At 43.8% G+C, this 13,253-nt stretch overlaps 1 protein-coding gene and 1 long non-coding RNA gene across 23 annotated transcripts in view; one reads left to right on the top strand and one right to left on the bottom strand.

Moving 5' to 3' along the window:
- Positions 1-13,253, bottom strand: part of LOC119563837 — a 55,915-nt gene that overhangs the window by 22,466 nt on the left and 20,196 nt on the right. The gene's annotated exons all lie outside the window — the stretch shown is intronic.
- TNC (tenascin C) overlaps positions 1-13,253 on the top strand; it is a 154,475-nt gene that overhangs the window by 129,038 nt on the left and 12,184 nt on the right. For 9 of the 17 annotated variants that reach the window (XM_043530083.1, XM_043530084.1, XM_043530085.1 and 6 more), the window contains 2 exons: positions 4,964-5,236; positions 9,934-10,056. In XM_043530083.1, the coding sequence (XP_043386018.1) occupies positions 4,964-5,236; positions 9,934-10,056 (396 nt within the window). Of the gene's footprint in view, positions 1-2,486; positions 2,760-4,963; positions 5,237-9,933; positions 10,057-13,253 lie in introns of all 17 variants that reach the window. The other 8 variants (XM_043530074.1, XM_043530078.1, XM_043530077.1 and 5 more) reach the window with 2 other exon arrangements.

Below are 13,253 nucleotides of genomic sequence, written 5' to 3'. Positions count from 1 at the left end.
GTGTCCTGTGAGAGTCCAAACAACAAAAGAGATGAAATTTTTTCTTGTCAGCTATTTTTAGTTCCTTCTTCCAGAATGGAACTAGCCCTTTTGCAGGTAGCCTCTTTATGGGTGTAGGGAGTAATTAGCAAAGTCTTTGTATTGTGCTGTCCTACGATGGCCCATTTAGTTTTGATAGAATCATAGAATATCAGGGTTGGAAGGGACCTCAGGAATGTCATCTAGTCCAACCCCCTGCTCAAAGCAGGACCAATCCCCAACTAAATCATCCCATTTAGGCCTTCTTGATGGACAGGAAATGAACCCTCCTGGTTGGGTTCACAGTTTCAGAGCAAACATTTTTTACAGTTACACAGCAAAAACTTAAATATTAACTTATATCATGTGATAAAGAAATTCTAAGTGAGATTAGTGCATGCAGCAACTTACAAGCATTTCATAAAGTCTAAACACATTGTTATCATTCCTATACCCATCTAAACCATATTAACGCACAGGTAAAACAGACTGGTTTCCAGCATTGAATTTGTCAGTGCTCGGCTGAGGCCTAAAGCCTTGCTAAGAGCTGGCACCTGATCTGCCCACGTCATGCACTCCACATGCATCAAATTCTAACAAAGCCTTTGGTACATTGCTATGCAGCCATCAAAGCTCGAGGACTTATATATTATTTTAAATGGCTTAATACTATGGATGGGAGAACGAGGGAAACAATGTCTCAGTTCCTACAAGAAGGCCACGGGGCACCCCAAAGTTGGTTCTCGGGTCCTTCCCTTGATAATAGTAAGAAATACTTCACTGTTCATGCCTAGTTTTTGAAGAGCCATGTGGCTTTTTCGTAGAGATGGGCTCAAGCCTAGAAGTTCTGATTCTGATCAAAACCCCAAACTTTCCCAAAGTTTGGAAGTTGGGGGTCCGTATCTGAGCTCCTGGATCAGACTAAGGCTATGTCTACAGTTGGAGCTAGGGATGTGGTTCCCAGTTAATACAGACATACTTGCTCTCTCTCTCATCAAGTCAGCAAGCTAGAAATAGTAGTGTAGCCATGATAGCATGGGTAGCAGCGAGCAGCAGTATGGGCTGGCCACCTCTAGTTCTTGCCTGTGGGCTACAGGTAGGTTTGTACTCGGAGCAAAGCCTGCACCACCACTTGCTGCTACTCGCATTACCACGCCCGTGTTACCACAGCCACGCTACTATTTTTAGTGTGCTTGCTTGATGCGAAATCGCACAAGTATGTCTGTGCGAGCTGGGAATTGCACTCCGACCTCCAAGCGTAGACATGGCCTACGCTGTAGAATTCAGCTCAAAAACTTTCTCAGATGCCTGAGTTGCGTGTTTCAGATCCATGCTTCTGGTTTGGGTCCATCTCTACTGTTCAATGCTCTTTCTGTAGTCACACATACTGAAATGCAGGCGGGATTATTTTGTGGGCGGTGGGAAGGAAGGAAGGAAAGAAGGAAGTCAAGGACCAAATCCACTCAACTCTTACTAGGGATAAACTTCCACTGTAGTAAGTGATCATGTTGAGGAAGGATTGCAAGATTCCATGAGTGGGCCATATGGGAGAGCAAAGCCAGATTTTTAAAAAGCTTAGGATCGGATTGCCAAGGGCTGAGCACCCACAATCCGGGCTAGACCTGTGACACCTAGGACCAGATATTCAGATGAGCTCAACAGATTGGGCTCTTTTGATAGCCTGGCCACTTAATTTTAGTGCCGAAATGGAAACTGACCTTTTTTGAACCAATGGCCCTATGCCTCTGAACTTAAACTAGTGCCCTTTTGGTCTGAAAACTACCGGAATAAGCATTCTGTATTGGAATCTCTTTAAGTTGTCAACATACCAGTTAAAGGGGAGAGAGGGGAGGAACTGTTGGCTATTAAGATTTTTGGCCAGTCTGATCTTCAGCCACTACCTGCTGTCACTAGCTGTTGTTAGCACAATCTCTCCAAGTAAAAAATCCTTCAGTTGTTTAGATCTTACGTTTGCAGTGACCCATGTTGGTTTAAGCCCTGGTTCCACTGGGTCAACCATTGGAAAGAAAAGCAGGCGATACTGCTGTGAAGTCGTGAGATATGTGAAAATTGAGGCTTGTCCCTAAAGCAATGGTGATGGAGAGGGGAGGATGGAAATAGATGTGTTATTCAAATCAGCGTAAACCTCTATTATTCACAACTGATTCTGTGTGCATGTGAAATTGAAGAAACTTGTTTAAGTATCAGGGTTGGGGATTTTCAAAGGGACCTCCAGGAAGTAGGCACCCAAATCCCATTGGCATGCAGTGAGAATTGAACACCTAATTTTTTTAGGCTCCTTTGAGCCTAAAGCCTTGCTGTAGTGGCCATGCATTTCCATTAAATCTTATGGTTTTCGGGGGAAACTTGTGATTGATGTTTGCTGGAAGCTGTGACACTGTCTAACTTGCAATGTTTTTTTGCTTCTTTTCTTTTTTGTTTTTTTTTTGCACCTTCCCTTCTTTTAGAGTCCATGCCCCCACTGGAAAACCTAACTGTCTCTGACATTAATCCTTATGGGTTCACGGTGTCCTGGATGGCATCGGAGAATGCCTTTGACAACTTTCTAGTAATCGTGGTGGATTCTGGCAAGCTGCTGGACCCACAGGAGTTCCTCCTTACAGGAGCCCAGCGGCAACTGGAACTTAAAGGCCTTATTACTGGCATTGGCTATGAGGTTATGCTTTATGGTTTTGCCAAGGGGCACCAAACAAAGCCCCTAAGCACTGTGGCTGTTACAGGTATATTATCGTGGGCAAATTGTTCTTTTCCGTCCTCTCTTTCATGCTTCTCTTCTCACCTGGAAGATGTTGTGTGCAATCCATTTGCAAAACAAACCATGGCTTTTGCATATCCTTTTTCATCATGGCTACACATACCTCATCATGATTGAGAGGTTCACTAATGTGATCCCATTTCTACGTTTCTTGGTATTCTCTTTATGTTCTGTCTCTGTGGGGTCCAGTGGAGAAGAGTGGAACAGGGTGGAGGGGTAAATTGCTCCCTGAAAGAACCCTTAGCTGGAGAAAGGAGACCAGACGAATTCACCATGTTATAAGCCACCAGGTACCTCGATATTCTTCAATTGTCTATGCAACAGGACCATTCAGGAGAGTCATGCTGGGCTTCCCGCCCATGGACTCCTCCCCTTCATTCTCCATGCCAATCTCACACAGAAAATAAACAAGAGGATCATGACAACCAATAGCGTTGGGCATCTCTTAACAAAGCATTGCCCGTGTTCTCATTCTCATCGTAGCTGAGTTTTTCCAGCTGCATTTTGGCCTTATTGAACAATTGTTGCTTCTTTTCACCAAGTCTCAGCCACAGGATTTGCTCATTCCATGCACCAGCAAAGCCAGAGTTATATGGCTGAACGTTGGTGAGAAAATAAATATGGACCTTTTATTGTGAAAAATACAACCGCATTGGAGATACTGTTAAACAGTTACTATTCTGGTAGCATTGCTATAGCTAGTGATGCCTAGAGTACCCTATGAGGCAGGTAACCACAATAATAGTGAGAAACCATCTTAGGTAACTGCTGGAATCCTCTTAGGTGGATTCCTCTGTTAAGGGTGTTAGATAAACCTCTTTGGACTTAAGTGTGCAGCATTGTGGATATAGATTTTCTTGATTTCCCCTTGCTGCTTCAGCACTGATTCCAAAGGAAGAGTGGACACTGTAGTCTAGATCAGAAGCATCAAGAAGTCCAGAACCACATGCAATAAGTGTTAGGAATGAAGGAACTTTTTAGTGACTCCTCTACAGTGCTCCTATCAAAGCGGGAGAAGCAAGCAACGGTATAGGCACAGCTGCAGATTGTTAACAATGGCTTGTTTTTATTTGTCATAAAGGACTCGCAAAGGATGGGTAACTCGAGTGGAAGCCAGAGAACAAATAAACATCACTTTTACTATTAGCATCTTCAATAGTGCATGTCCTGCGGAAAAGGACCTAGGGGTTACAGTGGACGAGAAGCTGGATATGAGTCAGCAGTGTGCCCTTGTTGCCAAGAAGGCCAATGGCATTTTGGGATGTATAAGTAGGGGCATAGCGAGCAGATCGAGGGACGTGATCGTTCCCCTCTATTCGACATTGGTGAGGCCTCATCTGGAGTACTGTGTCCAGTTTTGGGCCCCACACTACAAGAAGGACGTGGATAAATTGGAGAGAGTCCAGCGAAGGGCAACAAAGATGATTAGGGGTCTGGAACACATGACTTATGAGGAGAGGCTGAGGGAACTGGGATTGTTTAGTCTGCAGAAGAGAAGAATGAGGGGGGATTTGATAGCTGCTTTCAACTACCTGAGAGGTGGTTCCAGAGAGGATGGTTCTAGACTATTCTCAGTGGTAGAAGAGGACAGGACAAGGAGTAATGGTCTCAAGTTGCAGTGGGGGAGGTTTAGGTTGGATATTAGGAAGAACTTTTTCACTAGGAGGGTGGTGAAACATTGGAATGCGTTACCTAGGGAGGTGGTAGAATCTCCTTCCTTGGAAGTTTTTAAGGTCAGGCTTGACAAAGCCTTGGCTGGGATGATTTGATTGGGGATTGGTCCTGCTTTGAGCAGGGGGTTGGACTAGATGACCTCCTGAGGTCCCTTCCAACCCTGATATTCTATGATTCTATGATTCTATGACCGGGGCAAATGGCCTGTATCCAGATATTTGTTCTGCTTTGGGGTATTGTAAAAGTTGGGCACTCCTATACGCACACACACATATATCATGTACCGTACCTGTATAACTCTTGAATATCCAAAGGTTTTTTTTTCTTTTTTATAGCTAGCAGATTGTTCCAATTTCTTTAAACTGTGGCTGGATTTTTGCAGCGTGCTCTGACCCGACCTAGAGCTGGTCACTATGAACTGGTGTGTGTGTTGGGGGGTGGGGGGGGCGGGGAATCTAATTTCTTCTTCCTACTGCTATTTTCTCCTTTTTTTAGAAGCAGAACCCGAGGTCGACAACCTTCTGGTTTCAGATGCTACCCCAGATGGCTTCCGTCTGTCTTGGACCGCAGATGATGGGGTCTTCGACAGCTTTGTTCTTAAAATCAGGGATACCGACAGGCAGTCTGACCCACGGGAACTAATAGTGCCAGGCCATGAACGCACCCAAGATATAACAGGGCTGAAAGAGGGTACTAAGTATGACATTGAACTCTATGGACTTATCAGTGGACGACGTTCCCAGCCCATAAACGTAGTAGCTACCACAGGTATTGCCTCTGCAACGGAGGGAGAAAAGCATGACGTGCATGTCTGTCTCTTTCATTTCTGTCCCTCTCACATCCAGTTTGACTTCTCACAAAGTTTTTAAAAGCCCTTTGCCCCAACAACTCTCACCAAGATTTCTTTTCTTTGCAATCTGCTCCATCTGATGGAGCACACTCTTCTGCTTGGTCTTGTTGACCATATTTAATAAAACAAAAGGAGGGTTATTTCATACTTGTTATCTGAAGACAAGCAGCATGGTCTAGTGGTTAGAGCACAGGGTTTGGGAGACAGGAGATTTGCCTTCTATTGCAGGCACTGTCCGTAACTTTGGACAGTCAGTTGTCTTCACTTTCCCTCAGTTTCCCACCTTTGAAGGATGGATGATAAAACTTACCTAACTCACAGGGCTATTGAGAGGCTACTCAATTAGGGCTTGATTTGCAAGGTTGCCAGGTGCTGAGCACCCTCAACTCACACTGGTTTTTATGGGCGCTAAAGATGCTCAGCAGTTCACAGGAGTCTTCAGCATTTTGCAGGATCAAGCCCTTTAGTGTCTGGGGAGTGCGCTGAAGTCCTCAAATAGAGGACGCTGTAGATTAGCTTGACTGTGAGTACAGTACCCAGGTGTCAGTGCTTATTTAGCTGAGTCTTACAGTTAATGGGATCCCCAAGGAAAGAGGCAGCCACAAGAGTTTATTAGTGCCATTTTGCTTAAAAAAAACCAGGGCTGGATTCTACACTGTATCATGCCAACTTTACCCAGGCAGAATTCCATTAACCTGGCGCAGAAATGGAGTAATGCCAATGCCATGATCCTGAAGCTTGATTCCTGGGTGCCTAACTCCCGTGTGTGCCTTTCAAATCTCCCCTGGAATAAACTCTCACATCCAGGCCATTTTAAACTGCCAGAGTGGTATATAGGGGTCTTGATGAAAATGTGAATCAGGCCCTAAATCTGGCTTGATAACCTTTAGCCGGTGTTTGGAGAAGAAAAGAGCCAATGGTAGATCAGTGTTGGAAAGCATCCACTGAGACCGCATGCACCATGATTCATCTAACTGGTCCCCCATGGTTGAGGGGCAATGCACACTTGTGACCAGCTTCTAACTGATCACAACCATGTTCCTTAAACGAACAGCCAGCAAATGTACTTACGGTCCGAGACATTTGCAATACGCAGAACATCAATCCATCACAGACAGCCTTTTGTCAACCCACGGGTTTGACTCTCGAGAGAGGGTGCTGTTTAAAGTCAACTGTAGGTTTTAGCAGCATGTCCCCATTTTCACTGACTCACAGAATATTTATGGTAAACCACAGGCAGTTATAAATTTCCTCATGCCTACATTCTGATTCGGTCCTGGCAGAAAGATTTAGGAGCATGTCAGCTATTGAAGCTAATAGTCCAGAAGACAGACCCCCATAAATAGCCCATGGATAACTGATAATAGAGCCTGGCCCACAGAATCCCAGTTAAATGATTTAGGCTGCCACTTATGCCACTTCCAGCAACAGTAGCCAATGCCATCAAGAAACCTAATTAGCTTTTTGAGTTAGTAGCTTCTGTCTGTTAGACTTTCATAGCATTTCTGCGACGATGGTAAAGAAATATTTGGAGGAATTTTGACATTTCACCATTATTTTCCCTTCCAAATAGGAAGCAAAAGTCAAAATATCAAAAAATGTCATGAAATGAAAAATTTCAAAAAGATTTGATGGAAAATGATCAAAAAGAAATAATTTGAGGTATAAAAAAGATCTTTACATTTTGTTTTGAAACAAAAGCTGGAAAGACCAAAAATAAAGTGTCCGTTTGGAAACTGAACTCCTCCTTCACACCACGAGGTGGCCCCTCTAGCGTGGCACAGAGTCTCCCTGGCAGTCGAAGTGAACCTGAAATGCTTTGCACTGTCACTGCCCATGCTGTACCTATGCTGCGGTTCAAGGGTCTAGTCCAGTATTGACGACAGTGGGATTATTCAAAGAGGGTGCAATTCGCCCCATGCAGAGAGGCACCATCCAGGCCATACATCACATAAATGCTCAGAATAGGGCATAGGTGGGGCTGAAGTGGTACTCAGGCACTCCTGGCAGGGATGAATTTCACCCATGCATAAGAATGTCAGGATCTGGTCCCACTAGAGGCTCTCAGTCTCCAGGGCTACCAATCCATCAGCTTTCAGCAGCTACTAAATTCACTGGAATTGCAAAACTAAATCGATATTATTTCCAGCTCTGTCTCATCCATGTTTTTTCTTCTTCACTGTTTCCCTCAGATTGTGGATTGATGGCTAAATCAGCAGCAGCTTTTGGTGCAGTGCTGTTTTACCAAACCCAATTTGCTTTGTCTTTAAGCCCCCCCGCCCCGCTCTTGTTTTTGAACAAACCCAGCAGCCCAAGGTGGACAGCAAGCTGTGGAGATAATTTACAGTTCTCAGTGGAGTGCAGGTTGTTTTCTTTTCCTTTCCCTTCTGTTGATTTAGTGCCCTGCTGCTGGAGCTCTCAGGAGCACCTGGAAGTCACAACCCCCTATGACTCCTTTTCCTGCAAACTCTTTCTTTGCAAGCCATTTCACCCACAGGCTCTTTCTTTTTCCCTCTCACCATATACCCTGGCTTGTCTCCACTAATCGTCTTCATATAGCTCGTGTTTGGTATTTGTCACTCTTCTGCTAATGGACTTCTCTTGTGTGGGCTATTTATTTTTGTTAACAATGATCAGGGTTGTTTTTGTTAGACAAAAGGGCAGATTAGGACTGAAACGCTGAACGTGAACTTTCAAGAGCCAGGTGTTGTCACCCCACAGTGCTGGGAGCCCTCATCGCAATCAGATCACACTTAAGATCTAATTGGTTAAAACACTGCGCAGACTGGCAAAAATTTAGAACACATCTTCAGACTGAATCTCTTTGACACATGTTTTTCTACTTATCCAAGTGGTGCATGCAGTCCGATTTACATGTCTGATTCCAGCCAATGCGTATACAAAGTTATTAGGAGACAGGGTTGGAAGGGCAGCAGGCTTTTAACTAAAGGGCCTCTGTGTGTGTGTGAGTGTGTGTGTGAGAGAGAGAGAGAGAAACCAAAGCCTCAAAGGGTCACTGTTTCCCCATCTCTCATAAGACCTATCTACCCCCAGTGGTTTCACTTATGCAAAAATATATATGGGGCCATATTCACTGTTATGCTCTGGCTGCTTTGTGTTGCTCCGGCAATGCAAATCAGCCATAAACCCAGGTCAACTGGTTGCATTTACAGCTGTGTACACACCAACCAGTGAATATTCTTATTCTTACTTATTGTTAAGTGCCTACAATGCGTTCACCGCTGTACAGAACAAGACGGCTTCCGACCCAACTGAGTTTGCAGTCGAAACATCGGCTGCATTGCTCTCAACCAGTACATACCTCGCCTAGGCCCCTTTAAATTCTGCTTAGTGATGGCCCCTGCTTTGGAAAGAGAGAGAGAGAGAAGAAGAAGCAGTGGTTTTATCCATAGGAATGAAAGCCAAAAGAATTCCTTCCCTGTCCTCCTCCCTCAAAACGATTTGTTCTCTGGCTCTAAATATCCAGTCACTTCCCAGCCAGGGAATGTGTTTTTCCCCTCCTGCTCCCTGGGTAAAATGCTGCTTTCACATGCAAAGCTCACGTTAAAGCGGCTTTCAGCCGGGGGCTCTACTCTGGGGTCGAGGTGATGGAATCCTCCCCGTTTTCATAAGCAGGGTGCAGGGTAGCTGCACAGCCACACCACAGGTGATATTGCCTCCTGTCCTAGTGGATCCAGGGAGTTGTGGTCCCACTGGCTGCCCCTGATTCCCTTCTGCATGCCATTACAGAGAGAGAAATAAAGTCCAAAACAGTGCTGCACCACAGGGAGTGAATGGTTTCTTCTACACACTGCACAGCTGGGACTCCCCCTGGTGCCGGGGGGGGGGGGAGGGTACTGTGTTCTCTCTGCATTCTGAACCTTCAGTGATTTTGACTTGGGCTAGGAGTTACTTGGAGTTTGTGATCTTATCTGGGGCTTGATCCTGCAAGTTTCTCAGCGTCCTCCACTCCCTTTGGTATCAGCAGGAGTTGAGGGCACTCAACCTCTCGCAGGATGGAGGCCTTGTTGCACCTAGACTGCAGATTCAAGACCTTTTGTGGGCTTCCTGCCTGCTTGGGACTTGGCACCATGAGAGAGGGCTTTCTCCATGTCTGAAGGCTGCTGTGCACAAATGCTTTCAGGGTGTAAGGATGGGCTGCCTCTGATGTTCAATGAAAAACTAAAAATAGACCAAGCGCAATTGGGTTGAGAAAATAATGGCTAGAACAAATTCTGTGCAATATAGAGTGCAAACCAAAAAATGGATCTGTTCCATAACCCCTGCAATTGCCATTATTCCCTGCAATATACTATTAATAAAGTAATATATAATATGAATACATTTAATAGCTTTTTTATGAGGCTGGACACGGCTGTAACTTTATTGGAAAACAAAATCAGGACTGATTGTTCTGAGCGGGTAATAAAACCCTTAGCTGTGTGGAACTTTCTCTCACGTTACGTTGAACTAGATAGTTATAGCTTCAGATCCTGGGACAGAAGGCTGAGGTCAATTGTTATTCCAACAAAAAATGATTGATAAGCACATGCTTTAACTCTTTCTCTGTGTCTGTGTGGTGTGTTTTTCCCTCTCCCTCTGACTCCACCGGCAGCTGTGGGATCACCCAAGGCACTCACGTTCTCTGACATTACTGAAAACTCTGCCACAGTCAGCTGGTCACCTCCAAGGACCCGAGTAGAGAGCTTCCGGATTTCATACATCCCCATAACAGGAGGTGAGGAAGTGGTGGGGTAGTGAAAGGAACAAGGGTGCACTGGTAAAAGAGAGTAGAGAGCAAGTGGAAGGGACTATGGTGATGCTGGTGTCAGTCACTTGGTACATAGCAGTCTAGCCTCCATATTAGAAGGACACAGAGGTTCAATTCTCTGGCTAGCCAGCAGCTGGTAGGCACAATTACTGTGCACTTAACCAGTTCCAGTGGGTGGACGTACTGTATGAATGGCATATCTAGTATGCCATGGACCAGATTTGCAAAAAAGCCAGATTTCCGAGGGCTCAGGAGCACCCATAATTGGAGCCAGATTTTCCAAAGAGTTCAGGTCCCATTTTGGCTCCTAGGCACTTCAGCCTGCATGCATCATGCTGAGCACCTTTGAAAAGCTGGCCCTTGAAGATTGAAAATAGTTTGTTTTTTAAAATGTCATCTGTGGCTTTAACTGTGCTTTCTAAGTCAACGCTTTTTTGAACATCCCTTAAGGATGTTTCATTCCATCCACCATATCTCTCTGTTTTAGTGCTTCACTGACAAATGGAAAACTTGTCTTTTTCATGAGACTTCCGTGATGAGTAATAGACTTTAGCACAACTCATGGGACCCCTGGGTGGAAAGATTACCTAACAGCATGTGAAGAGCACCTACCAGGGACTAAAAGAAACACCCTGGAAGTCCTACAGAACAGAACAGGAAGGAGATAGGAAACTACAAAATGGGAAACCACCACCATCAGATAACTGGGGTTGGTTTTTCAACTAAGATTTAGGCCTTGATCCAGCAAAGCACATATGTAACTTTTAAGCACATGAGTTGTCACATTGAACTCATTGGGCTTTCTCAAAAGCATACAATTAACCATGTGCTTAAATGCTTTGTTGGAGTAGGACCAGAATTTGGAATAAATAAATATCCCGAGTCCCTGTCTATGCAGGTAGGACCTCTCAGGCTAATATGCACTGTGTCTTGGTCTGAGATTAAGTGGGCCGAAGAGAGACTCTGAATAGATATCTGGCCTTTCTTCACCTCCCATCAGAAAACAAACCAAAGCGGTCCAAATATACAACAAGACTCTTTGATTTCTTTGTATTTAATTGCATGTACAAATACGTACATTTGCACGGGACAGTTATCCATTTTGCCCATGAAAATATGGCAGCGCACATGCACAAGATTTTCGTTTTTCCTTACACATATTCCAATGTTGGCACTCGGACCACTAGGGGGGAAAAAAACACGAATAAACCAGCCCCTTTGATTTATGTTTCAGGGAGACTATTTTTACTGATCCTCAACTGTCAAAATTTTCCCTTGTTTTCACCCATTCAATCTTACTGACGTCAGTGGGTTTAACCAAGAGGGAAACTTGGCCCTGTGTGTACATAGCACAAGCATGGAGGGACAAACTCAGGATAGGGCACAAAATGAATTACACCTAGCAAGGGATATTGAAGGTAATAACACACGGTTATTTAAATACAGTGGAGCAAGAGAAAGATGAAGGGAAGTATAGGTTCTTTACTTAGTGGAGAAGGAAAGCTAATAATTTATGACATCAAGAAGTTTGCAGTGATTAATTCCTATTTTCCTCCAGTCTTCACTAAAAAGATTAGTGGTGATTAGATACTCTACACAATTAATATTAACAACAAGGGGGAAAGAACACAAGTCAAAATAGGGAAAGAAGAGGTTAATAAATATATAATTTAGTTAGATGTATTCAAGTCAGCAGAGCCTAACAAAATTCATCCTACGTTACTCAAAGAACTAGCTGAAGTAATCTCGGAACCGTTATCAATTATCTTTGAGAACTCATGGAGGATAGCAGAGGTCCCAGAAGGATGAACATAGTACCTATCCTTAAAAAGGAAACAAAGAGGACCTGGGGAATGATAGGTCAGCCTAACTTCAACCCTAACCTGGGAAATGCTGGAACAAATTATTAACCAGTCAATTTGTAAGCACCTAGAGGATTATAGGGTGATAAGGAACAGCCCACAAAGATTTGTCAAGAATGCAAAAACAACCTAATTTCCTTTTTTTGACAGGGTTACCAGCCTAGTGGATGGGAGGGAAGCAGTAAACATGATTTATCTTTATTTTTGTAAGGCTTTTGACACAGCCTCACATGACATTTGCATAAGCAAACTAAGGGAGTGTGACCTAGATTAAATTATTATAAAGTGGGTGTAAAACTGGTTGAAAGATAGTAGTCAAAGAGTAGTTATCAACGATACACTGGAGTCCCACAGAGATGGGTCCTGGGGCCGGTACTATTCAATATTTTCATTAATGACTTGGAAAATGGAGAATATGCTCATACAACTTGCTGATGACACCATGTGGGGAGGGGTTGCAAGCACTTTGAAGGACAGAATTAGAATTCAAAACATCCTTGACAAATTGGAGAATTGGTCTGAAATCAACAGAATGAAACCCAATAAAGACAAGTGCAAAGTATTTCATTTAGGAAGGAAAAAAATCAAATGCACAATTACAAAATGGGGAATAACTGGCTAGGGAGCAGTATTGCTGAAAAGGAACTGTGGGTTATAGTGGATCACAAATTGAATATAAGTCAACAACAATATACAGTTGTAAAAAAAGGCTAATATCATTGTGGGGCATATTAACAAGGAGTGTTGTATGTAAGACAGGAGAGGTAACTATTTTGTTCTCACCACTGGTGAGGCCTCAGTTGGAGTATTGTGTTCAGTTCTGGGCACCACACTTTAAGAAAGTTCTGAACAAATTGGAGAGTCTCTAGGGGAGAGCAACAAAAATGACAAACCTGACCTATGAGGAAAGAGTAATAAAAAAAACTGGGCATGTTTAGTCATAAAAAATGAAGACTGAAGGGGCACCTGATAATAGTCTCCAGTTATGTTAAGGGCTGTTATAAAGAGAATGGGGATCAATTGTTCTCTGTGCCACAGAAAGTAGGACAAGAAATGAGGAGCTTACTCTGCAGCAAAGGAGATTTTGGTTAGTTATTAGGAAAATCTTTCCAACTATATGGATAGTTATGCCCTGTAACAGGTTTCCTAGGGAAGTTGAGGAATCCTCATCTCTAGAGGTCTTTAAGAACAGGTTGGACAAACACCTGTCAGGGATGGTCTAGGTTTACTTGGTCCTGCCTCAATGCAGGGGTCTGGACTTGAGATCCCTTCCAGCGTTACATTTCTATGATTCCATGAAAC

Source organism: Chelonia mydas, chromosome 16 (genome assembly GCF_015237465.2).
Source record: "Chelonia mydas isolate rCheMyd1 chromosome 16, rCheMyd1.pri.v2, whole genome shotgun sequence".
In the NCBI taxonomy this organism is placed as follows: domain Eukaryota; kingdom Metazoa; phylum Chordata; order Testudines; family Cheloniidae; genus Chelonia; species Chelonia mydas.
Note: the sequence above shows the minus strand (reverse complement) of the source record. Positions and strands in the feature narration are given on the sequence as shown.